General features: G+C 39.5%; 1 protein-coding gene across 3 annotated transcripts in view; it reads right to left on the reverse strand.

Annotated features, from left to right (window-relative positions):
* Kcnh1 (potassium voltage-gated channel subfamily H member 1) overlaps positions 1–27,691 on the reverse strand; it is a 357,017-nt gene that overhangs the window by 309,932 nt on the left and 19,394 nt on the right. For 2 of the 3 annotated variants that reach the window (XM_005329450.5, XM_005329451.4), the window contains exons 2-5: positions 23,422–23,545; positions 20,511–20,617; positions 9,127–9,255; positions 1,290–1,408 (exon numbers count right to left, since the gene is read on the reverse strand). In XM_005329450.5, the coding sequence (XP_005329507.1) occupies positions 1,290–1,408; positions 9,127–9,255; positions 20,511–20,617; positions 23,422–23,545 (479 nt within the window). Of the gene's footprint in view, positions 1–1,289; positions 1,409–9,126; positions 9,256–20,510; positions 20,618–23,421; positions 23,546–27,691 lie in introns of those variants that run through there. The other variant, XM_040278700.2, reaches the window with a different exon arrangement.

Genomic DNA, 27,691 nt, shown 5'->3' on the forward strand with positions numbered 1-27,691 from the left:
TCCCACTGTTGACCAAAGTTCCTGGCTGCTGCAAGGAGGTCTAACGTAGTTCACTCGCTGCCATTCACTTCACAAAAAAGCACCTGCTGTGTGGCCATGTCATGTCAGGAGTTCTTCTCTGAACAATCTGGGGGCCAGAAGTCAGGTCAGAAAAGGCTGCACCACCCAACCATGCATCAAGGGCCGACTAGAAATCCCCAGACAGAAGGACAGATGATGTTATTACATAAGGGTAAGATGAAGGTTCTCTGTGTGAAGGATTTAAAACCCCTAAGTGGTTCCACCCAGGTCTCATTTGAAAAATGAAGACCTGGCACCACCAATGGCAAATTATAGTGATGGCTGCATTAAGCCTCATCAAACACCTTCTCCAGGCTTCCCAGACTCTCACTGGTCCCAGCAAACAAGGAAAATAACACCACCACAAAGTTTCCTTTCTCCAAATGTTATCAAAACAACCATTTTAGGGGCTGGGGCTGTAGCCTAGTTACAGAGTGCTTGCCTAGCACATGAAAGGCATTGGGTTTGATCCTTAGCACCACAAAAAAATGAACAAATAAAATAAAGGCATGCTGTTCATCTACAACTACAGAAAAATTAAAAGCAATGATTTTAAGTATATTTAGTAACCTGGAAAGAGGTTATTGATTATATAAAGTGAAGAAAAGATACCATGACCTCATTCAATGTGCACATTGATTTTCAGATGCATCTCAACACCGTAAGCATTAACATGTGAAAAAACTAATTTCTTTGTCCTTAGGAAATAGGATATACTCAAAGGAAAGAGATAAATGCGCGCGCACACACACACACACACACAAATGTAACAATGCTATGAGGTCAGTGAGGTTACAGGTGGCCTTTTATTTTCTTCTTTTTTGATTATTATATCTTCTTTTCCTATAATAGCATAAGTATTACTCAAATAACAACTATAATAACATCATGTGGTTTATGAGTTAAAACTCTTTCATGAATATGGAAATACTTCTGCCTCCTTTTTTCTGCCTTCAAAAATGTTTGACACTTATAAAAAAAAATTGACAACTATCATCTCATGTGAGTTGGCATACAGCCATCTCTGGCCTGGTTTTACATATGAGAAAGTAGGAAGCTCAAACAAGTTAGGTCACTTACCCAAAGTCATACATTGTGAAGCCCAGCCACAATAAAATTCTGGGAGTTCCAAAGATCCTCCTCCAAGCCAGCACACTAGCTTTGTGCTATTTCCTTAGCCCAGACGCCCCTAAGAAGTGTGACTAGAGAAGAGTTCCCACTGCCCTTACCTCTGCCAGGCGGGAGTGCTTGTGGACGTTCTCACCCTTTTGCACACTGGGAGCCAGCTGCTGCAGGACACCCCTGCTGCTTGTCAGTGCTCTGGTCAGCCGAGCAAACTTCCCCCAGCCTGAACATGTGAAAGAGCAAAAAGACAGGCTCAACCATGTCCTGAAGGAGCACAGACATTCACATCACCAGTGACACTGTCAGAAACACACCCACAATGTCCTCTGAATTCCCATGAGTCACTCTTCATCCCTGCAAGCAAGACTGGCTGCTCGTAAAAGCACCTTGACATTCTCAGATTTGTGTAGCAATTTCCTTTTACCATGAATTTTCACCTCATCCTAATCACAAGTTTGAGAAGTTGCTAAGGTAGGTCTTAGTACCTTTCTCAAAAAATGACACAGGGCACCCAGACAATGAGAAAGTGTAGAATTCAGATCTCTCCACTCTGGCCTAAGGCTTTTCCACCAGCTCACATCAGGCCTTCCAGAAGTTTCTCTGACTTGGAAGATTGGCTCAGCCTGTACCAATCTCCATACTGTCTAATTTTAAAAAAAACGGAGCTGATTTGGGGTTTTGCATGAACAAGTCAATCATAAGGTCATTCCATGGTCTTCTCCAAGACCAGGGGAATAAAAAACGAATTCAACTCCTGAGTAGGTCGGGAAAAAACTCTGACCAGTTTTAGTCAGCTTGGGGAAGAAGGAAGGATGGTCAATGACAGGTCTCTTCTGAAAATCTGTCAGTGATCATTGCTGTCAGAGGCCCCCAAAGATAACCATTCATTCTAAGACCCAGCAATCCATCCGTATTAAGGTTATAACCATAGCAGTTATCCTGTGAGACCTCTGAAAAGCTGTCAGAGATCTCAAGACCAAGCCTGAGTTTCAGGAGCTCCAAAAACCCAAATGTGTAATGTACAGCAAGTAAACAGAGCATGCAACTATTTTTGCAAGACAGCTAAAAGCAGAACTAGGCATTTTTTTTTAAGAGTTTAGAAACATTCAGCACCTTCCAGCAGAAATCTCACCTTCCAAATTTTACCCTGGAGTGCCTTTCCAAGACAGAATCCAGATGACAATGGAATTAAGGAGAAGAATGGTTTTTAAGAATCATGATCCTGGTAAATATTTGCCAATGTGTAGCAAGATAACTAAATCAACTGTTTTTTGTTTTTTTTTTTTAAATCTCGTTCCAGAAGTACTGGGTTTTAATAAAAGCTTTCATCTACTCTGATGCCATGAAGCAGAAATGGAGGACTCCTAGTGTCACTTTGAAAAGAAGTGCATGGCAGTTGGGCTGTGGGGATCTCATTAATGCTAACAGGAGAGGACAGCCGCGACTCTGCAGGGGTCTATGACATCTCTCCCAAATGTGCCATTTATTAATGCTCTCCTGGAACTGTGCTTGTGGGAAGCATGGACTAGGAATTTTCAAAAAATCTCTTTCAGAGTCAAGCTCAAAATGAAGTTGGAACTGAGTTCTTCAAAGCTTTTCAGGAAGAGAAGAAAGCATATTTTTTAATCAGGTAGAAACAATTACTCATGAAAACATTTGCCTGGGCTCTGTACCTACTCTAACACCATGATCACCACCACAGCAACCCATGCTGTGGAAATAATGATGAGAAGGAGGTAGCAGGACAGACATACCAGATCTCTCCTGGCAGGGAACTCAGGGCCCTGGACTATCAGTTGAACTACCACAAAGGTATAGAAAAAAAATTCCTGTACCTCTGGGCATTTTCCTGGACTCAACCTAGCCCATTCTCTTTGGCACAGCCTTATTCTCTTTCCAAGAACAGGTGCTTTAAGGAGCTGGCTCTTAGCTGGCTGAGTGGAGTGCATGGGAAAGTGAGTGTGGGCTGGATGAGAAATGGATGGGCAGTGTGAAATTTCCAACATGTTTCTACCCAGGACAAGCAGGATAACAAAGAAAGAAAGAAGTTCTCTCCCAAGTTCTCAACCCATGTTTTTCTTTCTGGACTATAGTTCATTCATTCGTTCATTCATTCATTTGTTCCTTCCTTCCTTTTTCTTGTAGTACTAGGAATTGAACCCAAGGCCTCATGCATGTTATGCAAGCACTCTACCACTGAGCTACATCCCTAGCCCTTTTTTATTTTATTTTGACACTGGATCTCTCTAAGTTGCTGAGGCAAGCCTCAACCTTGCAATTCTCCTGCCCAGCCTCCCAAGGCACTGGGTTTACAGGTATGTAGCCTGCACCCAGCTTTGGACTATGGTTAGCCATCATGCCTAACCAGGTGGAAGAACAGATTCATTCATTCATGAACTGATTCTATAAACATAATTATTATGTATCAAGCACAATGCTAGGTAACTGGAGATAATAAGACGAATAAGATAGATTCAGGCCTCAGGTACCATGTACTTTAGTAGGAAAGACTGACAACAAAGTTCAATAGCAGAGACAGCATGGCCAGGATTGTCCAGGGAAGGCAGGAGAGTAGAGGAAGGCTTCTGGGGTGAGATAACACTAGAGGAAAACTTTGGAAGACCAGCAGGAGCTAGGTGGACTCCACTATGAAAGGAATTTCCACACAAAAGAACAACACCTACAAAAACAAGAAATCATAAAATCGAGCAAGATGCTAGTGAAGAGTAAGACATTCTACATGACTGGGTAAAAGGACACAGCTTGTAGGGCCTGGGAGGTTGAGAGAGGGGTCTCAATGCTAAAGAGGTTTTCAGGGGCCAGGTCAGGAAGAACACAGGCAGTTAAGAACCTGGAAGATAAGTTTAAAACCTTGAACTACATTCTGAAATCCAAGGGGGACCACTGAAGGAGTTTAAATACGAGGGGGAGAGGCGTGCATTCTAAAAGGACAGAACTACAGAGTGGACACTGGACTTTTTAAAAAACGTTAACAGAAGACAGACAGGACTCCAGGCCAGAGGTCATACAGGGCTGGGCCAATGCTGTTGTCTAAGTTGGGGGACAGGGAGAGATACGAGAGCAGTGACAGAGGTGCAATTAATACAACTTGGTGAACAACATTTGTAGACAATGTTTGGAGAGTGAGAGATGAGGTGACCCCTCAATTTCTGGTTGGGGTGATTGGGGTAACAGCCATTAGATGACATTAAAAACACAGGAGGAGAAGCAAACAGGTTTGGTGAAAGATAATATATACAAGTTAGACCAAGATGTCCTTCAAGCAGAGCCATCAGAGGAATCATCCCTAGAGAAAGGGAACCTCCTAGGGTCCAAAGAGCCAGTTGGGAAGGGACAATCCAATGGGAACCCTGCCCAGATGACCACACTTGCAGCAAGGCAGATGATCATATTCCAGAAGGAAAATAAGGCAGCAGATGTACTCTCCCCCAAAAAAAGTCTTTCCCAGACACTGGCCTCCCCCAGCACAGCTGTCCACTCCCTCTGTTGTACCCCCAACTTGCCTTAGACAGACTTCTATTAGGCCATTGATTATCATTCATCATCCTTATTTGCTAACCTGGCTGTCCATCCTCCAAGTGGTCTCCAAATGAATAGGGACTCTACCTGAGACATTTCCTTATATCCAGCACCAAGCACAAGGATAGATGCCAAAGTGACACTCAGAAATGTGTGTACTGAATAAATGTAGATGGGGAACAAGTTTTTTTTTTTTTCTCATTGCCTTACTTCTGTCTGGGCTTCCAACAGATATGAATTCCAAAGGATACCAGCCCGTTTCAAAAACTCTATTAAAGTTTTAAGAAGTATTTCTGTGCCTCCCTCTTTCTCGGGCATTTCTGCACCCACTCCTCCTAGAGCATCCCCTTTGGGAATTCAACACTCAATCAAGCTCAATTGAAGAAACTCCTGGCCCAGGGTTCTTGCAACTCTGTCAAATGTCATGAGAGAGTTAGGCATGGGCAAGGCTGTGGGTGCTATGGGAAGACTGAAAGCATTGCATGATCAGGAAAGATGAGACGGGGTGGGCATGAAGGGAAGAGGAAGAGTGAAAGAAGAAGAAGGACAGGAGGAGGGGAACAGGGTGTGCAATCTAGCTAAGGTATTTCCTGGGTCCTGTCTCCCATCCTCAGGAAGCAGGACTGTTCCCTTTGCCTTGACCCCTTGACCCCTTGAAATGCTATTGCATTTCAACTTGGGTGAGCTACCCACTAGGTTACTTTATCCCATAAACCCTATATACCCTCTAGGCCAGAAGAGGAAGGTCTGGGATAAGTTAGAGTTCTAGCTCCTAAGAGAGCAAGTCTGGGGATCCCAGAAAAGATGGAAGCCAGGTTTGTCCTGAGATTTAGAGTTGCAGATTATCTTAGAGAAACTGAAGTCATAATCCAACACCCAGCAGAAAGCAGTAGACACTAGACCAGATATAAAACCAGTGTGGACCTCAGACTAATGTCCTTAAGTCTCTCACGGTCTTTTCCCTGTCAATGTGCAAATATGCCAAAACCTAGGAAGGCTTCTTCAAGTAGCTGCCACTAATTCATCACTTTTCCACCACCCTAAAGGCAGACAGATAAAATGTTAGTACTGAAGGCAGAGAGGCTGTAACTTTTAACAATTACTCTGTGTCTTTCCCAAGAGTGTCTCATAAATATCCCACTTGAAGACACATGGAGAAGGGCTGGCAGCCACAGCAGCTGCCAGAACCCACATCCTCACATATTCTAAATCTTCAGCCCTTAAAAAATCTCCTCTGGAGTTTTACACTCCATTTGTTGTCCGTGTTTGCATCAAGTTTAACTCTGAATGTAAAAGTAAACATAGCTTAACTCTGAAATTATTTGGTGGATTAAGAGAGAAAACAAGAGGGAAGACCTCATTTGGTGAGCAACAGGGGGAAAGCTCTGATTCTCTTCTAATCAATTGTCAGGCCTTTGGTCCAGAAGGGAGAGTGGGACAGAGAACACCATCTTGCAGCTCACTCCCCATTGTCCCCAACAAAGAAAAAGCAGAAAGTAGGGAACAATGAAACCCCCAGAGCATCGCAGATTCTCATTTTGGCCAGGAATTCCCACCTGTTACCAAACAGCAACCCTAGCTTGACTTTCATTTCCTGTTCCACACCATCCATGGGCACTGTTAAGAGAGTAAGGGAATCAGTCAAAAGGTGGGCAGCAAAAGAAGGATGAAGAATTCAGGGACCTGGGTAGCTCACAAAAAGCATTCTGAGAACTGATACAACCATCAACAAAGAGAGGGCTCAGAAAGCATTCCCAAGGCCCACTACCAGCAACCAAGGCTCTGGATAGAAGGGGAATGACTTTGCATCAGATGCTAAAATATCTTACTCTCAATATCACATATTTTACCCCTTTGTGGGTTGTTTATGGGAAAATGTTAGGCACAAACTGGTTTCTTACAACACTATCAGGATGCACTCACCCTCCCCCACCCCCAAAGTTAGGCACTATATAATCAGAGAAAACAAAGGCATTTTCAAGATAATATGAGCCCAATTGACTTAAAGGACCAACCTGATGGTAGAAAACCACCTCTTGCATCTATGCCAAAGAGCAATTATTTGGGGATTCTCTGTGGTTTTAGATTATCCACCCTTCCCGTCCATCCTAAAGTGAATTTTAAATAAGCATGGGTCAGCAAGACTCTTAAGTCTCTTAATGCTGACTGAGGTGGTGTGCTGAAAACCCAGCTGGGTCAGCTAGAAATGAACCACGAAGAGCACAAACAAGAAATGTCAAGCCAGAACTATCACAGTCCTGCCACATGGCAGCATATTTTCCATCTAGAGTTGATTCTTGCAGCCAGAACTAAATTTTATGGACTTACAACTAAGAAGGCCTGGCGAATTATCATGCTCTTCCATCATAAACAGGCTAATATAAAATTTGGGTTTGTCCTAAACAAACCAACAAATCAGTGTTGGCCAGGGGCACAGTGACATGACAGGTGGGAGGGTCTGGACACATCTGCCATGGCCTTCCATATGGACAGGCTTATAAAGTCATGGCTTTGAGGAGTCACTAAGCATGATCCACTAGCAAGGTGTGTATGTGTGTGTGTGTGTGTGTGTGTGTGTGTGTGTGTATTCTAACATATTTACAAATGAAATCATGTTACTCATGTTAGCTCATTGCAGAAAGAATAGCTGACCAAAAAAGTAAAAAATACCTTGGCTAATAGGGAGTAGAATAAATGCATGTGTATGTGCATATGCTTGAATGAGTGTATCAAGATTCTTAAAATCAACAAAATGCATCACTGAGGCAGGTTAAATGAAGTAGAGTATATGATTCCTGTAAAATAAACCTAAGTGAGTCTCACTATATCACTCTGATTTATCACTTCTTTCAGGTTTTATGAGAATCAAATGTAGACACTCACATGGAAGGTAACTAGTATTCTCCATAAGATATGCCTTTTCTATTAAATAATACTTACACATCACTTAAAAATGTTCCAGCAGGGATGAAAAGAAAGCACTTTGACTTGGCCAAATCACATATTTTAAATTTTTAAGAGAAAACTTGCAAAATTAAATGTCAAAATATCAGATTGCCTTTAAACAATTATTTATGAGCTTATTAGGTTAAAAAAGCAAACAGTCTTTCTATTTGGTGACATGATAACAATAAGTGAGCCTATGACCACTTAGTACTTAATGTACTGAGGAATATTCAAATCAGAAACTAGAAATTGGGCAACCACAAACCTACAGGAAAAATGGAGATGGAGACACTGGTTGAGAGATTTTGCATTTGCTAGAGTCCTAAAAACAAGAGGCAAGTAGAAATTGATTCATTGAGCTTACAAGTTTGTTTGGTTTTTTTAAGGATACATTGGTATACACAGTATTATGCTCCCAACTCCACAAATGTGTCTAAATGTGCCAGAATTTTAAATGCTCTCAGGCCCTGAAAGAATATCCACTTAATGTTTTTTTTTATTTCCTCCTGTAATGCCCACTTAACAATGAGACTACTGCCATATCCAGAATAATATGCCCCAGTTTGATGCTTGACTCTCATCCCTCTGCTCAGCTCAGGAGACCACAGGAGCAGAGTTTTCAGGTAGAGCTGGAAAATCAACCATAGAGTCAGGTAGTCCCGTCACATGAAATAGCTTCCAGTCTGTTGGTTACCTCGAGTGCGAGCTGTGGAGGAGGGAGGTGCTATAGCACTCCCTGATCCCAAACCTCTGGGAACAGCATGATATCTTTTGTTGATCCCATGAGCTGGACCTCTTCAGGGATATGATGGTTTCAAAAAATCGGCCATCTCCTTTTCTAGGCCTCCAACGTAATTCAAACAACCCATGCATACAATATAAACAAAATCTGTGGTCTCGAGCTGATTTAATGACCCCTTTGAAAACGTTCCTCAACACCCTGACCTCATAATGCCATGTTCTAAAATGAATTAACTGGCCACAGACTTAATTCAATTGATCACAGAAGTAAAGATGTGCTAACATCAGGTGCAACAATCCTAAAGTGCTAGAATTCAGTCAAATCTAAGGAAATCTGTATATAAATCAGAAGAATATAGATTTGGACTGTCCCATTTGGTTGACTGACATTTGTCATGTTAAAACCTAAAAAGATTCTGATGATACTGGGTTTGCCAATTGCTTTCTTCTGTCTAATCATAATCAGAAAGAGTTCATTCTAGAAGGTATGAAATTGATCAAATACTTCACTTGAAACAATTTTTCCTCTCTCTTTCTTTCCCCAATACATTGTAGAATGGCACAGTACTTTACTAGACACAAATTAAAGTTTAAATCTTGATCTTTGTGCAGAGATTGCCTTGACAACCTCAAATTCTCTGTAGCAAAAGTTACACTCAAGGCGAGAAAATAAAAAAAGGTATAAATGTATTTGTACAAATCAGAATTACAAACCTTTACATGAATCATCCTCAATCGGCTGTTTGAAAGCAGTTATGTCACTGAAAGTGCAAAGAAATAAAACCACTTTATCCTGTTCGTTTCGAATTGGAGCAATTTTCACAAAGAACCACACAGGTGTCCCTGAAAGGAATATTAAAAGGTTGGTCAGTAATTTGCATTCTCATTTCAGGGACTATGGAAGCAAAGACTTAGGAATGAATAGGTACAAATATTAATTCATTTTTTTAAATGGTCTCATTCCTTCAGGTTCTGATGTATTACACCATTGATTCTTTCCTTGCTGGAATAAAATCTTTCTTAGTGACAACACAGTTGGGATTTTCTTCTGGTCAAATAACTTTGTAAGTACAAATCTCTTAACCCTTGTAAAACAGGAAATAGGTTGAAAACCTCATCTGATCATAGAGAAGAAACTTAGTAAGGAGACCTAACTACTTACCTTAGACCACATAGGAGACATTAAAGAGTGCAGGCCAAGAAGGGTACTGCCAACATGGCCTGCAGACCCTACAAACTTGAATTTCAAACTCTGTCCATTGCTAAGGGGCCCCAGGGTCAAAGTCCAGTTTGCAAATCCATCAACTTTGCTCACATTATTCAATCACAGGTTAGAAACTATATTTCTAAATTCTTCTCCCTAAAATAAAAATCCCAAAGGTTCACTATGATGACAAGTGACAAGAAATTGAAGAAGGAAAGGAAGACCATGATGATTTCCCTAGCAAAGTCTTCCAGAAAGGAAAGATTACAAGTTGGACTATGATCATATTAGTGCCTTAGTGAATGTTTAAAATTCAATCCTTGTTCCTGAGCTAATATGGGGATAAACAAGCTCTTCTTCTTTATGCCCATAGCCATAGAAGGAGATGAGCAGAGTTCATTTCACTGACTTCTTAGATAGGCACTCTGTCAGGTAGCTATGACCAAGTATCTTCATAGTGCTTCTCTTGCTTCAAAAAAAAAAATAGGAAAAATAAACCCTTTCTGTCCATAGAGAACAACACAGCAAGAAGCACCAATATATTCTGTGATAGTCAGTTAAATAAGACACAGAGCCGTGGTATGTTCCTCCCTATCTAGTTCCTGCATCCAAGTTCCCAAAATAGCATCTGGCATATAAGATGAAATTAGTAACTATTTGTTGAATTTGTATACAAGAGATAATATCTGACATACTATTTATTTCAATTTTCAAATTAAAGCCTAGTAATATTTCCCCATGATATTAAGTGTTAGAGAGTTTCCCGTGTTCCAGGCATTGTGCTAACATTTCCCATAGATTATTTCATAGTATGAGATACAGAACAGACAACTCATTGAATCTTGGAGATGAAAATAGACACCCTGAAGGTTTCCTGAACTTCTCTGACTATAACTAGCTTATAGATTTGGATATACCATTTATTCATAAGGAAGTATGAATAACCCTAAAATATATAAAGAGGCAGAAAATAGACCCAATGGAAATGTATTCTCTTAAATCTTGATTGTGTGTGTGTGTGTGTGTGTGTGTGTGTGTGTGTGTATTCATTCATGGTTGCCTTAAATCTTCTTTCATTTTTCTTTGCATAATTTTAGCTGTCAGTTACTAGGTGTTTTGTGACAACCAACAGACTGTAATGTCATTGTAAGAAAAACATGTTTTGAAAGAAAAAAACTACCATATAAAAATTACACATGGCATTTCAAGATCAAAAACAAAACATATGACCTTTGAATTATTTACTGTTCTTGGAAGGTCTGTTATCATTTCTCCCAGTCCCCTCCTCAGAATCTGTGGGATTTTAAACCATTTTCAAAAAAGCAACACAAAGCCCAAAAGAAAGTATCACGAAAAGAAAGCATCACGGCAATTGAGCCCACACACTCAAAGCTTTCAGTTGTATCCTAGCTGGTAAAACAAAAAGGAAACAAACCAGAAAACCATTTTCTTTTTGTTTCAAAAATTTTTAGGTAGTTATTTTTCAGATGAAAACACTTCTAATTTATCAAACTAGTAACAAATCCAATGAGAGGAGCACCACTCATCATGTCTCATACCAAGAGCGTCATCTTGCTAAAGTCCCCAGTACCATCCCCTTCTCAGATGAAGTCAGATGGCCCATCTACTGCATGACACCACACCATCTGGGCCAGATGCCCAGGAACTTGTTCAGTTGGAACTATTCTAACTAATCTTCATATTTCAAGCTATTGCAGTCGATGATGCTACCCCACATCTCTGAGATCTTGAACGCCACCATATTAGCCATTTTAGCAGGCCTTTTTCATTTTTCCACAGTTCAAGTTCATCACGAACTCTACCCAGTTCAACAGGTCAATCTGTTCATATTGTATGCCTCTCTCCATGAAAGTGTGCCCATTGCCTTTTCCGGGAATGTTCCCTGATTAAACATGTACTACTCTGATCATTCCACCTCCATATCGAAAAGTATATCTAGTACCCAAAATTCATACAATTGGTCTGTATTGACATAGAGTTCAATTTGAGTTCACCAAGGGGGCTTGTTGAGGGTAGGAATTTCCTTTTCTTTGATAGGGTATTTCCCTGTGGTGGGCAGGGGACATCTTTGAATGTAACACTCAAGTCTTTTCCCGTGGACTTGGAAAGAACTGGACATGTAACTCAGAACAGCATGCTCCCCCATGCTATACATGTTAGGAGGAAAAGCAAGGGGCAGCGGTGATAGCTAGTGGGAGGAGAAGCCTGCAGTTCCTCAGTGCTACCTGAGACAGGTGGGTAATTAAGATTGAAGGGTTCACTTTTAGAAACTCTCTTGCTCATAGATATAAACTATGTTTTCCAGGATCAGCTTTATTTGTCACAAAAGTGATATTTCAACCTCTATTTGCCTGATTCTTATATCCTGATGGGTTCTGACATGTGCAGGGTGCTGCTATGTATTGACCACCCTCCCCCCCCCAAAAAAAAAAACTTAACAACTAGGGACTGTTTCTTTAAATATGTCATAATCCACTCCAAGAGCAGAGTCCTGAACTATTTTCTCTCTTACCACCTTGTACCCCTATCAAAGGGCATCTAATATAGTTAGTTATACACAGGGTCATGTGAGGTCATTGCATTGCTCAACTCCAGGGAGTGCCATTATGGAGCTGTTCGACATCCTTGGCAGGATGAGTGCTCTAGAAATACTTGCTGAGTTTCCAAGACATAAATCCTATTTCCAGTGTCCTCACAGTCATTCAGATCTGCCTTCACCCCAAATTATCACCATCCAAACCATCTAGGAAAGTAAGCAGAATGCATATATGTGCACCTCTGGAATTCCTTCCCTCTTAAAAAAGTATTTTTATCTAATGAAATATTACTCAAAGTCTCAATATATGAAACAGTTTCTTCAAGTGAAACTGAAGCCAGCAGACACTGGGACAGGTGGCCTCCCAGAGTCCTTCTCAGAGCCAGGATCCTGCAGCAGGAGCCATTCCATTGAAATATTAGAGAGGCAATAAATGTACATTCACATACATACATAAGAAGAATCGGGGAGGAGATTAAAATTCTGCCTCCTCACTCAAGTGTCCACTGTGAAAAACAGAAAGACAAGCATTTGATACCTTGTTTCTGCAAAAATGACAAAAGAGCAGTGTACATACTCAGGAACAATAGGGCATCAGACACCCCTGCTGAAGGCCAGGGCAGCTGTGCTAGGAGAAAGGCTCTTTCCTGGCTGAGGATGCCTAGTGGGAAGGAAAGTCCAGATCAAACACCTGTTCCTAGTCACTCTCATTCTCATCCCTTATTAATAACGGAAGTTTCCACCGGGTGCCGTGACACATGCAATCCCAGAGGCTCCAGAAGTTGAGGCAGGAGGATTGCAAGTTCAAAGCCAGCCTCAGTGGCTTATCAAGGCTCTAAACAACTCAGTGAGACCCTGTCTCTAAGTAAAATATGTTTAAAAAGGGCTGGGGATGTGGCTCCTGGGTTCAATCCCTGGTACCAAAATAATAATAATAATAATAACAGCAAGACTCAAGTGTATGAGAAAATTAGGGACCTTTGTCAATTTTCCTTCTACCCAGGGTTCCTGCTAGGTACTGTCCACAACTAGGCCTCTGGGCACCCAGACCATGTTCAATGAAACAGAAAGACAAGCACTCTTGGTTGACTCCTGGGAAGCACTGCCATTCTGATAGATTCAAAAACTAAATTTGGGAAGAGCAGCTTGCCCCCAAAACCAGACCAATTTGTCTGGAATCAACTTTATTTAGATAAATGACAAATGCAGAGGACGAGACAGCACAAGCAGGGGAGTAGTGGCCACTGTCTTTTAGAACATCTGATCTGGAGGTCCCAATTCCAGGGTTTGAGCTCTTTCCCTTCATTAATTGTGTGCCGTGGCCACACTGATTTCACTTCTCTCAATGTCAGTTTCCTTGTATGAAAAATAGGAATAGTAGACCTGCCTAAGATTAATTAAAAATATAAACATTTGATACATAGGTGTTTGAAACTATTACTTTTCTTTGTTCCTTCCTTTTACAATCCCCATCTATGAGATCAAAATGCCCCATCTCCCCTCACAAGGCTGTTTGAATGACTTAAAAAGAAAAAATATCTCAAAGTGTTAATGAAATTCTGAAGCTGCCTCTGCCTGTTCTGAGGGAGGAGAGCCAGTGCCAAGGATAGCAAGGGGAAAGCTGGGAAAATCAATTCTTCGGCCTCAGTGTAATTAAAGAGCATAAAACAAAACCTAAATAAATGTTACATTGTAGATGAAAAGATTCAATTTTCTAAGATGTCAAACTTCCCCCATTTAATATATAAATCTAATGCACTATCATTTGAAATCTTTATTGGGCTTTCATGTTTTTCTCAGAGTTTGATGAATTGAAATTCAGCGTAAATAGAAAAATTAAGGTGTGAGCATGGCCAAGAAATCTTTGAAATTTTTAGAAAAAAAAATAATGACAGGGACTATTACAGCATTTCAGAGTTACTGGAACTGTTCCCAAAACAAACAACAACAACAAAAATAATATTTATTAAAGATTTACACATCGTGTCTTACTTCTCACAACTCTTCTAAGGTGGAATAGCTACTACAATATCGTCCCCGTTATGAATACAGAGAACCCAAGTGGACAAATCTCTGAACCAAATTCAAATAGATAATAAACTACAAAAAAATTCCTGGAAAATGAGGGGATGGAAATAAACCAATGTTTAGAAGAGAATTTGCATATAAAGAAGAGGCCATTTCAAATCAGAAAGGAAGGACTGTGTTATTTAGTAAACAGTATCAGGACAACTGACTAAACAATGTGGAAAATAAATTAAGTCAGAATGCAAAATTCACATGATATATGAAAACAAATTTCAAATGACATTAGCCCTAAACATTTTAACACAGCTATTGTGGTACAGAAGGAAAAAAAGGAAGAGCATTTTTATTGCTTACGTAAGGAGAAGAGCTTCCTAAGTATTATATAAAACTCAGAACCATAAAGGAAAATACTGCCATTAGAGTTTTGACCTTCTATGTGATTAAAAAGCTTCTGTTTAAAAAACAATGTTGAAAGAAAAAAATGTTATTGGGGAAAATATTTTTCAATATGTGTGTGATTTTGGACCAATATCCATTTTATACAAACAACTCCTACAGAATAGATAAAAGACAAGCCACTAGGAAAATAGGCAAATATGGTTGCTATACCTATTAGATTTGTCCCCACAGTTAGTCTGCAATCTCCTCAAAGGTAGAGGCAGTTGCTCATGTCTGTATCTCTGAACCCCAGAGGGTCTAACCCAGTGCCAAGGTGATTAATAAGCAGGTGGCCAAAAGATTCTCCAGTAGGTACTGGCTCAGCAGAACTGCTGTGAGCTGTCTTTCCCTGGGCTTCTCTTACTGGGAAGCTGACCGGAGCTCCCAAATGCCAGGCCTCCAGCCACGCGAATAGAATGCAGAGAGTATTGTCCAGAGGGTATGCTGCTTTTATCAGGCCAGATACTTCTTGGTTTTCTTGTTCGAAAATGGAATACCTGGGCTAGGGCTGTAGCTCAGTGGCAGAGTGCTTACCTCACACGTGTGAGGCACTGGCTTTGATCCTCAGCACCAAGTAAAAATAAATAAATAAAAATATTGTGTCCATTTACAACTAAAAAAAATAAAGAAAATAGAAAACTAATTATCAGGTACAAGAGTGATCCCATAAATATTCACTGAATTAGTTCATTAATGATGTCTGGCAGCAGTGTAAGAAAGTCATATAGCCTACTGAATATGAGGTAAGTAACTTACAGAAATGACGGGTTTTCAACTGACCAATAGATAGGAACCTATCAAATAATCCATCTTTCAAGATACATAGTACTTTCCCACATACTCATTCCACACCACATCATGAAACCATTTGCTACTACTCCCAACTCACCCAAAATGTTGGACAAACATCAATGTTTATCAATAAAAGACCTTTGTAAATACTAAAGAATGTCCTTGAAAATACTAAAGAATGAAAATGGGGAGGGGAATAAAAACAAATTATTAAGAGCTTATAAAAAAAACCATAAGAAAATCAGTTGTATTAAAACAGAACATATGACAAAGAATCTAAACAATTAAAATTTTAAAAAGTAATCTTAAATGGATTGGAAAGAAGAAAAAATATTCCAATCTCATTAGCATTAAAAACTTATTGAACAAAAAAAGTTAAATGTGGGCAATTTGATAATTTAAAAATTATACTATTCAAACCAGTGAGGTGCAGTGAGCCAGACCCATTCTGCATGTGAACTTGGAAATGGACAGCTGCTTGATAAAATGTCTCAGGAACCTGTGTCTTTGATGCAGCAATTCTCAATCTAGGAATTATTTCACAATGTCAATGAAATACCTTTGACATTTACTTAAGCATTGGTTTTTGTTTTGTTTTTGTTTTTTAGTACCAGGGACTGAACCCAGGGGTACTTAACCACTGAGTCACATCCCCAGCCCTTTTTATTTTCTACTTTGAGACAAGTTCTCTCTGAGTGGCTTAGGACCTCACTAAATTGCTGGAGGCTGGCTTTGGACTCATGATCCTCCTGCCTCAGCCTTCTGAATTCCTGGGATTATAGGTGTGACCCACCAACCTGGCTAGCATTGTTTTTAATAATGAAAACTTAAAGCCTCATAAGTGTCCAGCAATAGAGGAAGCTGTAAGAAAATTCTTTCTAAATTATTTTATAAGAAATTTAATGGAAATATTTTGCCACAAAAGATAAATAAATCTATGATTTTTAATTGTGTATACATATCCAAATCTCAGCCAAAAACTAACGGGAAACACGTCAAGAAATTCATATTATAATAGTATTTCCTCTGAGTCATTTGGGTTCTTTTCTTTGGGGTGTTCTCCATGATAAAAATGCATTAATTTAAAAAGAGAGCAAAATAAACACTATTTTAGATGGAAACATTTTACTTCTTAAAGTCTCAACAGTATAGACTTTTCCCTCATGGGAATCGACGCTGCTTTAAAGGGCTGAAAGTTGCACTCTATTGAAACTAGAAGTTTGAAAGCAGAAGCAAACTCTCCTCCACAGAGGTGAAGGGAAACACAAGGCCCTCCTCCCCTCTGAGGATCCATTCCTACTCCCCTTCGCTCCTCCTCTGGTGGTGGTGTTGGGCAGAGAAGGCCCACCCTCTGCTCAGGCCTTGGCTCAGTGCCCTCACTTTAAATCATGTAATTTTTTTTTTCCATTCATCTGATTCTTGGTAACTCTTGGGTTCCTTTCAAACTCACTCAACATTCACAGTTGCCTTCAAGCTGGTCACTAGATAGCAGCATGATTTGCCTCAGGCCAGAAGATGGTTTTCTAATTGGAAGTCCTGGGTTCCCACTTCCTGGCGTCTGCCTGGGGCTCAGCAACGAGGGAAGAGCCAGTCCCTGGGAACCACCAAAAAGTCCCTACTCCCCATCTCTTCTCATTGTCCCCCTGGGACAGCTCTCCGATTCATGTCTCTTCCACTGACTTGGCCACAGTCATCTTGTCACCAGGCAACTCCTAATGACTCCTCTAGCTCCAGTCTAATCCTACCATCTAACTGGCGCCATCTTTCTAAAATAAAATCTCATGACCCCTCGAAACCTGGCACCCCTACCATCTTGCCCATCACGACTGCTCTTGATACAGATTCTAAAATCAGTAACTTGACCCTTCCTAACTTCTTGGATATCACTAGTTTCCCCTCACTTATGCATGTATTTATTTACTCCATGAATTTTGATGGAGCACTTTCTAAGTGTCAGGCACCGCACTAGATACAAGAGAGAGAGTCACGAAAGGTACACATCAGGTAGTCAAGGAAGTCAGTCTTCACTGGAGTTGCTTTCTGTCCTGGCTCCTCAACAGTGTGACTGTAGACTAGTAGCATCGACATCGCCTGGGAGCAGAACCTCACACCCTTCTTCAGACTCGCTGCATAGACATTTGCATTTCTATTCACAGGTGAGTCCCTGTGTAGGTCAAATCTGAAAAGCATTGCTCTGCAACTCTGGAGCCCTCAGTCTCCTTCTCTCCCTTGCTGCCCTCCACACATGCATTTAACTAGCCAGGGATATTCCTTGCCCTGTTCTTTGCTCAACTCCCATCTTCCCTTCAATTTCTGCAATGATTTCATGTCTTCTAAGAAGACTTCCTTCCCTGACCTCCTAAGATAGGGTTAAGGGACCCACCTATGTAGTGTCTCCATCAAAATATTGATGGCTCTGTGTTGTGAAGACTGCCACCACCCCTACAAATGCTGCAAGAGCAGACATTGCATCCATTTTCATAACTGCATCCCTAGCAGCAAGGCCAGTATCTGATGTAGCTGGTCAATAAAAAGCTGTTGAAAGAAACAAGAGTCCAATGCAACTGTATAACTCCCAGGCTTAACAGATAATGTAAAGTTTCTAAATTCCTCAGGAGAGGGTGGGACTTGGAGGGGATTGGGGGACAGTGATCATACTCCTAGAAAGAAATCATTTCCTTATTTTCATGTCTCATATCCTCAATTTCTTGCCCAAGGCGTTATGTACAGGGTTAACCTTGTATGGAACCTCTGCTGGCCCAGTAGATGTCTCTGTGTAAATCACAGAGAAACTCCTTCCTACCATAGATGCAATTTCAGACAAGGGCATGTAGAAGACTCAGCAGGCAAATGACAAGCTGATTTCTTGTTGGCCCCTAGGCAGGGGGTAGCCTTTAAAACTTTTTGTGGTGGCCTGCCTTGTCCCACAATTAGACTGGGAAGAAAGGGCATGGAGTGAACACTGAACGTCAGGCCCCAGCACTACATGACCTCAGACGAAAAATTTAACTTTCACCATACCTACTTCACCGGGCTTAGAGAATCAATAATGTTAAAATAGGGTCAAGTCATACCTTACATAAAGTTTAATTTCTAAAATTAAAGGCTATATTTTAAAAATGGGTATAACCATAATTACTCTTAAAACATCTTAATATTCATAGAGTCCTGTGCCCAGGTCAATGTGCCACTTTGGAGGTTGTCACTTACCACTCAATAAACTTACCACAACCTCCAGGGAGAGGAGAGATGTCGACTCTTCAGTAACCCATAAGTTGAACTAATTGGCTTATGTGGATAGTTCATGAACTAGCTGGCTTACATAGATAGTTCATGTCTATATGAAATACAGAACTTTCAATTTCACACTCATTTTCAGTACAGTAAGACACTCATCATACAGATCCTTCAGCTCCAAGGACAGATGGAGTATGGAAGGTTCCCTTTTCCCATCTCTTACTCATACTCACCACAAGAAATGGCAAGTAAAATCTAATGCAATGTATTTTTTTAAATTTATTTATTTTTTAATTGTAGGTGAACACAATATCTTTACTTCATTTTTACATAGTGCTAAGGATCGAAGCTAGGGCCTCGCGTGTGCTAGGCAAGCACTCTACCACTGAGCCACAACCCCAGCCCACTAATGCAATTTAAACTATGTTTCCCTCTCTCTTTTTGTGCCAAATACATATAGCCAGAATCTGGGCGAGTGATAGTTAGAACGCATAGTCTAATAAAGCTTGAGAACTCTCAAGTAAAATGTACATGCAAGGTATTCTTTACGTGATACACCTATCCAATCAGTGTTCTGTGTCGTGGGGAAAGTCCTACTGTGCAGTACATGGAGCTGCAGTGTAGAAAAACACCAGCTTATTCAGCTCAGGACACACGTGAGACCACATCTGCCCATGAGAAGGCTGCTGCCAGGTGCTCCTGGTGAGAGCTGCTGCTTGAGCTGTGCTCACCCAAGGGGAAAGACTGGTATGGAGCTCCTCCTCATCTTTCCCCTCTTTCCTCTTATAGCTAAAAGTGGGATAGAAACAAGATCTACTGGCTGGGGGAAAAAGCTAGAGCAGAATGAAAGCTGTGGGAACAGCCCCCTTGAATCTACTGAAGGCCATGGTTCATTTTTCAGATCAATATCTGCACAGGCCACCAAGCAAACAGTCCTCTCCGTTGCTCCAACAGTACAGACAGGACAAAAGAGTCCCAGTTCCTTCCAGATAAAAGCAACATGTGCCCTTTGCTTTCCAGAGCAAAGAATCACTGAGACCTGAATATACCACCAAATAAACACTTATCCTTGTGCCCATCTGGGCCATTCTGGAATGTTCTACTGAATCAAAAACCTACCAGTCAACCCTATATATAAAAACAAGACTCTTTACAAACAAAATAGTGTTTTAAAACAGAAACAAAGCACCATTCAACATCTCTGAAGGCCTGCTAGGACCATGTGTTCACATTCCATGCAAATTAATATAGCTAATCTCTCTTGACAAGAAATTTCTTAAGAGAAAAGCAAGTTTCTAGGCTATTGACCTAGAAATCTCATTAACACACTTGATGGAAACAACAGTAACCAAAACAAACACAAATAAACAATGGATTATTATTAATACCTATCTCCTAAGGCCATGAGAAGAACAAAATTTTATTCAGAAACTTGACTGGGCATCTAGTGAAGTTATTACTGCTCTATAGGCACTGTGGAAGATAGAAACAAAGATAAATTGAACAGTTTCTGTCCTACCATGTCCCTCCCACTTTAAGCTTAGTCGACAAGAGCCTTAAGCCAGCATCTCACCATAAGGGAACTCATACGGAGAACACTAACTCTTCAGCAAAATAGATGAAGAAGTCTTAACAGGTTAATGACAAGAACTTCATCAAATGTTCCTGTGAGGAGAAGTATAACTGATCAATCATATATTTATCCCAATATATACAATGATTTCAAGTAATTGCATTCACTTGATGGGAAAGAAGAAAAACCAAGACGGCAATAGAGGAAAAGGAGAGATTTTGCTATTTCAAGCACATAAAGGTATGATTGAGAATGGTTTGAATACTCACTGTTCTTCTTGTACATCAGAATTTCAAAGGAATTCATCTCATAGTTCTCAAAGGTTTGCCGCACCTTTTCAATTGTGTCTTTATCAGTCAGCTCCCCATACATAAAACTGCAAATCAACCAAAGAACTCCAGTTAGCAAATCAACAGGTATTTATTATTCTATGAGCACATGTTAAATATCTGTTCTGTACCCCCGATCTGTGCTAGGCACTGTGATGTGCACATGTATGCAAAAACATTTGTTGGATCAAAAAGACTTAGTGATTTAGACCAAGGAAAGGGATAGCTGGGTCAAATGGTGGTTCCATTCCCAATTTTCCAAGAAATCTCCATACTGCTTTCCATATTGGCTGCACCAATTTGCAGTCCCACCAGCAATGTATGAATGTGCCTTTTCCCCCACATCCCCAACAACACTTATTGTTGTTTGTCTTCATCATAGCTGCCGGTCTGACTGGAGTGAGATGAAATCTTAGAGTGATTTTGATTTGCATTTCTCTAATTGCTAGCAATGATGAACATTTTTTCATATACTTGTTGTATATCATCTTCTGAGAAGTGTCTTTTCAGGTCCTTGGCCCATTTATTGATTGGGATATTTGTTTTTTGTTTTTGTTTTTGGTTTTTTGTTTTTTTTTTTTTTTGGTGCTTAGCTTTTAGAGTTCTTTATATATCCTAGAGATTAGTGCTCTATCTAATGTGTGAGTGGTAAAATTTGCTCCCAAGATGTAGGCTCTCTATTCACCTTACAGATTGTTTCTTCTGCTGAGAAGAAACTTTTTAGTTTGAATCCATCCCCCATTATTGATTCTTAATTTTAATTCTTGCACTATAGGAGTCTTATTAAGGAAGTTGGGGCCTAATCCCACATGATGGAAATTAGGGCCTACTTTTTTTTCTATTAGACACAGGGTCTCTGGTTTTATTCCTAGGTCCTTGATCCATTTTGAGGTGAGTTTTGTGCATGGTGAGAGATAGAGGTTTAATTTCATTTTGTTGCATATATAAGTCTCTGTTTTTAAGTTGTTCTCTTTTCCTACATACCAAGAAAAGAGAATACTGACTTTGTTAAACTATCTTTTAAAAGAAGAATAGATCAATACTAAATTAGCCCTACCTGAGAACAAGAGATTTTCTCTTTTTTCTCTTTGTGAGTTAATTTTCTAGATATATGACCATCATTTAAGTGAAATGATAGTATATATGCTAGCAATTTCCTTCCCAAAGTAATATAAATCACTGCAAAACTGAGTCTTCATATAGGTGAAATGCTGTAATTACACCCAGTTTTTACTAGTCTTAGGTACTCTTTCAAGCAGGGTAGATGTAAGTTTCCCTTACCTGAACATTAGATTGCAAATATCTACAATATAGGAAATAAGCCAAAGAGGTTCCTGAGCTATTAGGAATATAACTAGCACAGAAGTTTATTTATTCCTATAGAAGGGACCAGCCAGGTAATTAAATAAATTGTTTTGAATTGTGTATAAAAGTTTGCTAAATTAGCAAGATATTTTATTTGATTTTTTGAAAGTGTAATCCCCAACAAGAAGAAAGAAAGGTAAGGAAAAGCTGTTCAAGTTACACCAAAAAAAGTAGGTAATCTTCTCAATTTATTAATTATATACATGAAGTACAGATGCAATGTAGATGAAGATATGTAGATATATAGGTACTTAAGAGGAAACCATCACAGAAAGAATATAACAGCATTCTATTGCATTTCGAGTCATAATTTCTAAACCTCTGAATAGTAGGAGAAAAATCTTAAATTTTCCATTGCTCAGTCATCACACTATAAAATTTAAGAAAATGAAAATGTTTCCAAACATTTAATGTTTTCACCAAACTTGTCATTTATCTGATTTAATACATGAAAACGTAACCTCTGAGAACAGACAAGTATGTCTGACCAGGCAGGCTTTACCACCCTCCATAGATGAGTTTATTTCTTAATTTGGAAAAATGATTCCACTTCATACAAACACCACTGATGAGAAAAGGCTGAAGAAGGAGAAGAAAGAGGAGCCAGAGGCCATGCTGTACCAAGTAAGACCTTGCCAAGGCTCAGCAGAGGAATGTCTGGCAAGATCCAGGCTCCATGTCCAGCTCAACACCTTGAAAATGCTTTGAAAGAGCTTTCTCAATGCCCAGGCCCAAAGGTAGTGCTCAAATACACAAGATTTGCTGTTAGCACAATTTGCTAAGAGTGATCTAACAGTACAAATTACAAAGGCACAAAATATTGGTTCTCTTCTCTTTTTCTGAAACAAAGAATTTGAGCTGAGAAAAAAAAACTATTAAAAAGGCTTTTGTCTCCAACATTATAAATTATTCTTCTCTAAAATGTTCATAAATTCTTAAACATTAATTCAATCATCTAAATTTTCTTTTCATTTTCATTTAATTTTATTTGATAGTCTAACTTTCACATTTATTCAATATGAAACTTCATAAGCTTTTGAGTTCACATTTTTAATAGATAAAATGGTTTTTCTGAGCTTTTCTAAGTTTCTCCCTATCTTACTGAGTGATGGCAAATTTGTCAGTTGTAGGGACCATGTTGAACATATTCTTTGATTTTCCTAGCACATTCATGAATGAGAGAACATGTTGCAATAAAAATTTCTCAATAAAAATGGAATGAGGGTTGCTGGGGTTGTGGCTCAGTGGTAGAGTGCTTGCCTAGCAAGTGTGAGGCACTGGGTTTGATCCTCAGCATCACATAAAAATAAATAAAATAAAGATGTTTTATTTATTTTAGTTGTAGATATATACATCTACAACTAAAAAAATTTAAAAAAAAAAACTAAATGAGGTTAAGGTAATTCCAAAACTGAGAAAGCCATTTTATCTTTCCAAAAGACACCATGATAGATCATCCACCAAAACAAAGCCCAAACATAAATACCTGCAGGTACTGCTTTTTTGCATCACTTCTGCCCTGTGGTAACCAGACAGCTTGCAAAATCCATCATTGCTGTACACGATAGGCCAGTCCACTATCTGGGCATTCCCCAACACAAAATTAGTATCTGTTAAAATAGAAGGAAAGAAAAAAGGAAAAGGGCATGTGAGGCAAGATATTAGCTGAGATTCAGTAAGGAATGTAAATAATGTCAACCAATCTCGGTATTTCTACTTCCCTTAAAAAAATAGTCTCTTGAACAGTCATATGGCCTTATGATATGAACGAACAATGCTTTAGAACTGATTCTTTGGATACAAATGCTAACTAAGATTAATCTACTCCAGGAACAGCTTAGTAAAGGAAGCATACTTAACCAACCGACCAATGAGCCCTGCAGAAATCCATTGGATTCCTATGATACTACTCAAGTCCTAATTTTTCATCCAAGTGAAAGCATACCAATAATATAGAGCAGAAGAAAACCCAAAAGTAATTTCTTCTGGGCTATGTCCAGCATCTTAGCCCTGTCAGTCTCTTGGCCAAAAGGTACAAATTAGCTGTATTGACCATGACAAGCATTTCCCATTCTGAGAGGACCTTCTTAGGAGGCAGAGGAAGGATACTGAGCACTATCTCTGGGAACACACACACACATACACACACACACACACACACACACACACACACACACACACTGTAAAGGAACCTCCCCCCTGTGGGGAAGTGTGTTCAGACCTCCCTCATGTGACCACTTTGTAGAGGGAGATCAAGATGCTCAAACCATAATTCCTTCTCACTGATTTTGAAATTTTGTGGTCATTAAGCTGGACACTGGTGCTGTTTTCACAGAGCACCAGCCTGCCACTCACTTAGGATGGTAAGTACCAAGTTTTCAATTCTGCAAACATCATAATTATTTCAAAGTTACCATAATGTCATATTTGTTGCTCAATTTAAGTGTTCATGGGTGTTCCACATGGTGTGGGTGATGGGACAATTAAGTAGGACAGACCTAGCTGGCAGGCTTTGTGTGTTCTCATTACTTCTGACATTTTTGAAGACCAAAAGTATTCAATTTTTTTTTATGCTCAGAAAATCAACCATCCTTCTCAAGAATTTAACTTAAGCAAATAACACCTGAAACTTACTTGCAATCACTGTTTTAGCTTGGCTCCCTCCTCTCCACAGAATACCACCCACCTTCACCTCCCAAAAACAAATAATACATACTCTTTTTTGTTATAATTGGAGAGTGTACATATTGGTGTGTGTGTGTGTGTGTGTGTGTGTCTGTGTGGTGTGTGGTGGTGTGTGTTCACTATGTAGAGTGAAATAATAGTCCCTTATCCAATTGAGAGGCCAATTTTTATATTTGTTCTTTTTTGATATGCATGACAGTAGAATGTATTTTGACATATTATACATATATGGAGTATATATAACTTCCCATTCTTGTGGTTGTACATGATGTGAAGTTACAGTGGTCATGTATTCATATATGAACATAGGAAAGTTATATCTGATTCATTCTGTCTTTCCTATTCCCATTCCCCTTCCCTTCCCTTCATTCACCTTTATCTAATCCAATGAATTTCTATTTTTCCATCCCCCACCTTATTGTGTGTTAGCATCTACATATCAGAGAGAACTTTCAGCATTTGGTTTTGGGGGGTTGGCTTATTTCACTTAGCCTAATAGTCTGCAGTTCTATCCATTTACTGGCAAATGTCACAATTCCATTCTTTTTATGGATAAGTAATATTCCATTGTGTATATATGTCACATTTTCTTTATCCATTCATCTGTTGAAGGGCACCTTGGTTGGTTCAATAGCTTAGCTATTGTGAAGTAAGCTGCTATAAACATTGCTGTAGCCGATTCACTGTAGTATGCTGATTTTAAATCCTTTGGGTATAAACCAAGGGGTGGAAGAGCTGGGTCAAATGGTGGTTCCATCCCACATTTTCTGAGGAATCTCCATTCTGCTTTCCATAGTGGTTACACCAGTTTGCAATCCTACCAGCAATGTATGAGTGTACATTTTTCCCCACATCCTCGCTAACATTTATTGTTACTTGTATTCTTGATAATTTCCATTCTGACGGGAGTGAAATGAAATCTCAGTGTAGTTTTGATTTGCATTTCTCGAATTCCTAGACATGTTAAACATTTTTTCGTATATTTGTTAACCGATCTTATTTATTCTTATGTGAAATATCTGTTTTAGTTCCTTAGCCCATTTATTGATAGGATTGCTTGTAGTTTTGGGTGTTAAGTTTTTTGAGTTCTTTATATATTCTGGAGATTTGTTCACTATCTGAGGTGCAGGTGGCACAGATTTTCTCCAATTCTGTAGGCTCTCTCTTCACATTCTTGATTGTTTTCTTTGCTGTGAAGAAGCGTTTTAGTTTGATACCATCCCATTTATTGATTCTTGATTTTACTTCTTTTCTTTTGTGGGGGTGGGGAGCACCAGTGATTGAACTCTGGAGCACTTGACCACTGAGCCACATCCCCAGCCCTATTTTGTATTTTACTTAGAGACAGGGTCTCACTGAGTTGCTAAGTGCCTCAATTTTTGCTGAGGCTGGCTTTGAACTTGTGATCCTCCTGCCTCAGCCTCCTGAGTCACTGGGATTATAGGTGTGTACCCACCCCTACCAGTTTGATTTCACTTCTTGTGCTTTAGATTCCAAAGCAGACATAATAGATAGTTGAGTCTACTTTTTCTTCTAGTAGGTGCAGTGTCTCTCATCTAATGCCCACATCCTTGATCCACTTTGAGTTGACTTTTATGCAGGGTGATAGATGGGAGGTTAATTTTATTTTGCTATATATGGATTTCCAGTTCTCCCAGCACCACTTTTTGAAGAGGCTGTCTTTTCTCCAATGTATGTTTTTGGTGCCTTTGTTTAGTATGAGGTAACTCTATTTATGTGGATTTGTCTCTGTGTCTTCTATCTGTACCATTAATCTCCATGCTTATTTTGGTGCCAATACTGAGCCATTTTGTTACTATAGCTCTGTAGCATAATTTAAGGTCTGGTATTGTGATGGAGTGTCTAATTTTGTTCAAGGACAGCATTTATAATTTATTCACAATATGGGTAACCATCCCTGTCTATCTTGGGAGGTGACTATGTCTGGGTCAAAAAAGCTTCTCCACCCTTCATAGATGAATTTATTTATTGATTAATCAGGTTTTGAAAAATGATTACCCTTCACACAATTAGCACAGGAGACAGAAGTCTTTTTTACCTACTAGTGAAGAAGACAAGGAGAGGGGCCAAAAGGTCATATGAGCCAGGATCTTGCAGAGAAGGGTCAGGGAGGAGGAGAAACTAAATACAGTGATACATTCTTGAGAGTAGTCCATTCTTGATCTATTTAAAAGGAACATAAAATACAACCTCAAGGAGCGAATCTGTAAACCTACTATTTTTATAATACAACTTTAATGGAAATCTATAACCAGCTCTTTCCACTATCTGATCCATATATACATAAATACTTCTGGAGTATCCACTAGAAACCCAGTATAATGCAAGACCCTGGGTTTATACAGATTGATAAGACATGATCTCTGCACTCCAGGAACTTCACGGGACAAAAAGACATGTGCACATCTAACTAAAGAAACTGGTCAGAAAACAACTAACTCTGAGGGAGGCAAAGGACTTTTTATAAGAGCAGACAACATTTGAACTTGCTCTAGCCTATGAGGACAGTAAGATTCATTCAAACATTTCAGATGAGAGCACAGGTAGGAAGATGGTGGGAGGTGAGCTTCTCCAGGCTGGGAAGAGTCCGGAACGTCAAAGCTTCCAGTTTATGATGGAGGCAAAAGAATCTTTATGTTGGTATTCTCTCCCCGAGTAACTCACAATTCCTGAAATGAACAACTAAACCTTAAAAAGAAATACAAAATTCACCAAATGATCCCTGAGTGCAAATGAATTCTAGTCAGTTTAACCATCTTTTTGTTGTTGTTGACTCCTAATATAGTGATTAAATTCCCTCAGAACACCTACACATAGGAAGGGAAACTGAGCAAACTTTTTTCATGGCTAATTCTCCACTGATATTATCTATGTGTAAGAGGGAAAAACAGCCAGTTTACAAGTAACTGTTTGATCACAGGAAATACAGAGTTCCCTCAGGGTAGAAGCAATTGTTCTCCTCTGGGTTTTCCTGACTATCTTCTCCATGCTTTGTCTTTTCCTTCACTTGAAAACTATTCACCTTTGACTTCCTAAAATGTTGTGTACTG

The sequence above is a fragment of the Ictidomys tridecemlineatus genome, chromosome 10, assembly GCF_052094955.1.
Source record: "Ictidomys tridecemlineatus isolate mIctTri1 chromosome 10, mIctTri1.hap1, whole genome shotgun sequence".
Taxonomy (NCBI): Eukaryota; Metazoa; Chordata; class Mammalia; order Rodentia; family Sciuridae; genus Ictidomys; species Ictidomys tridecemlineatus.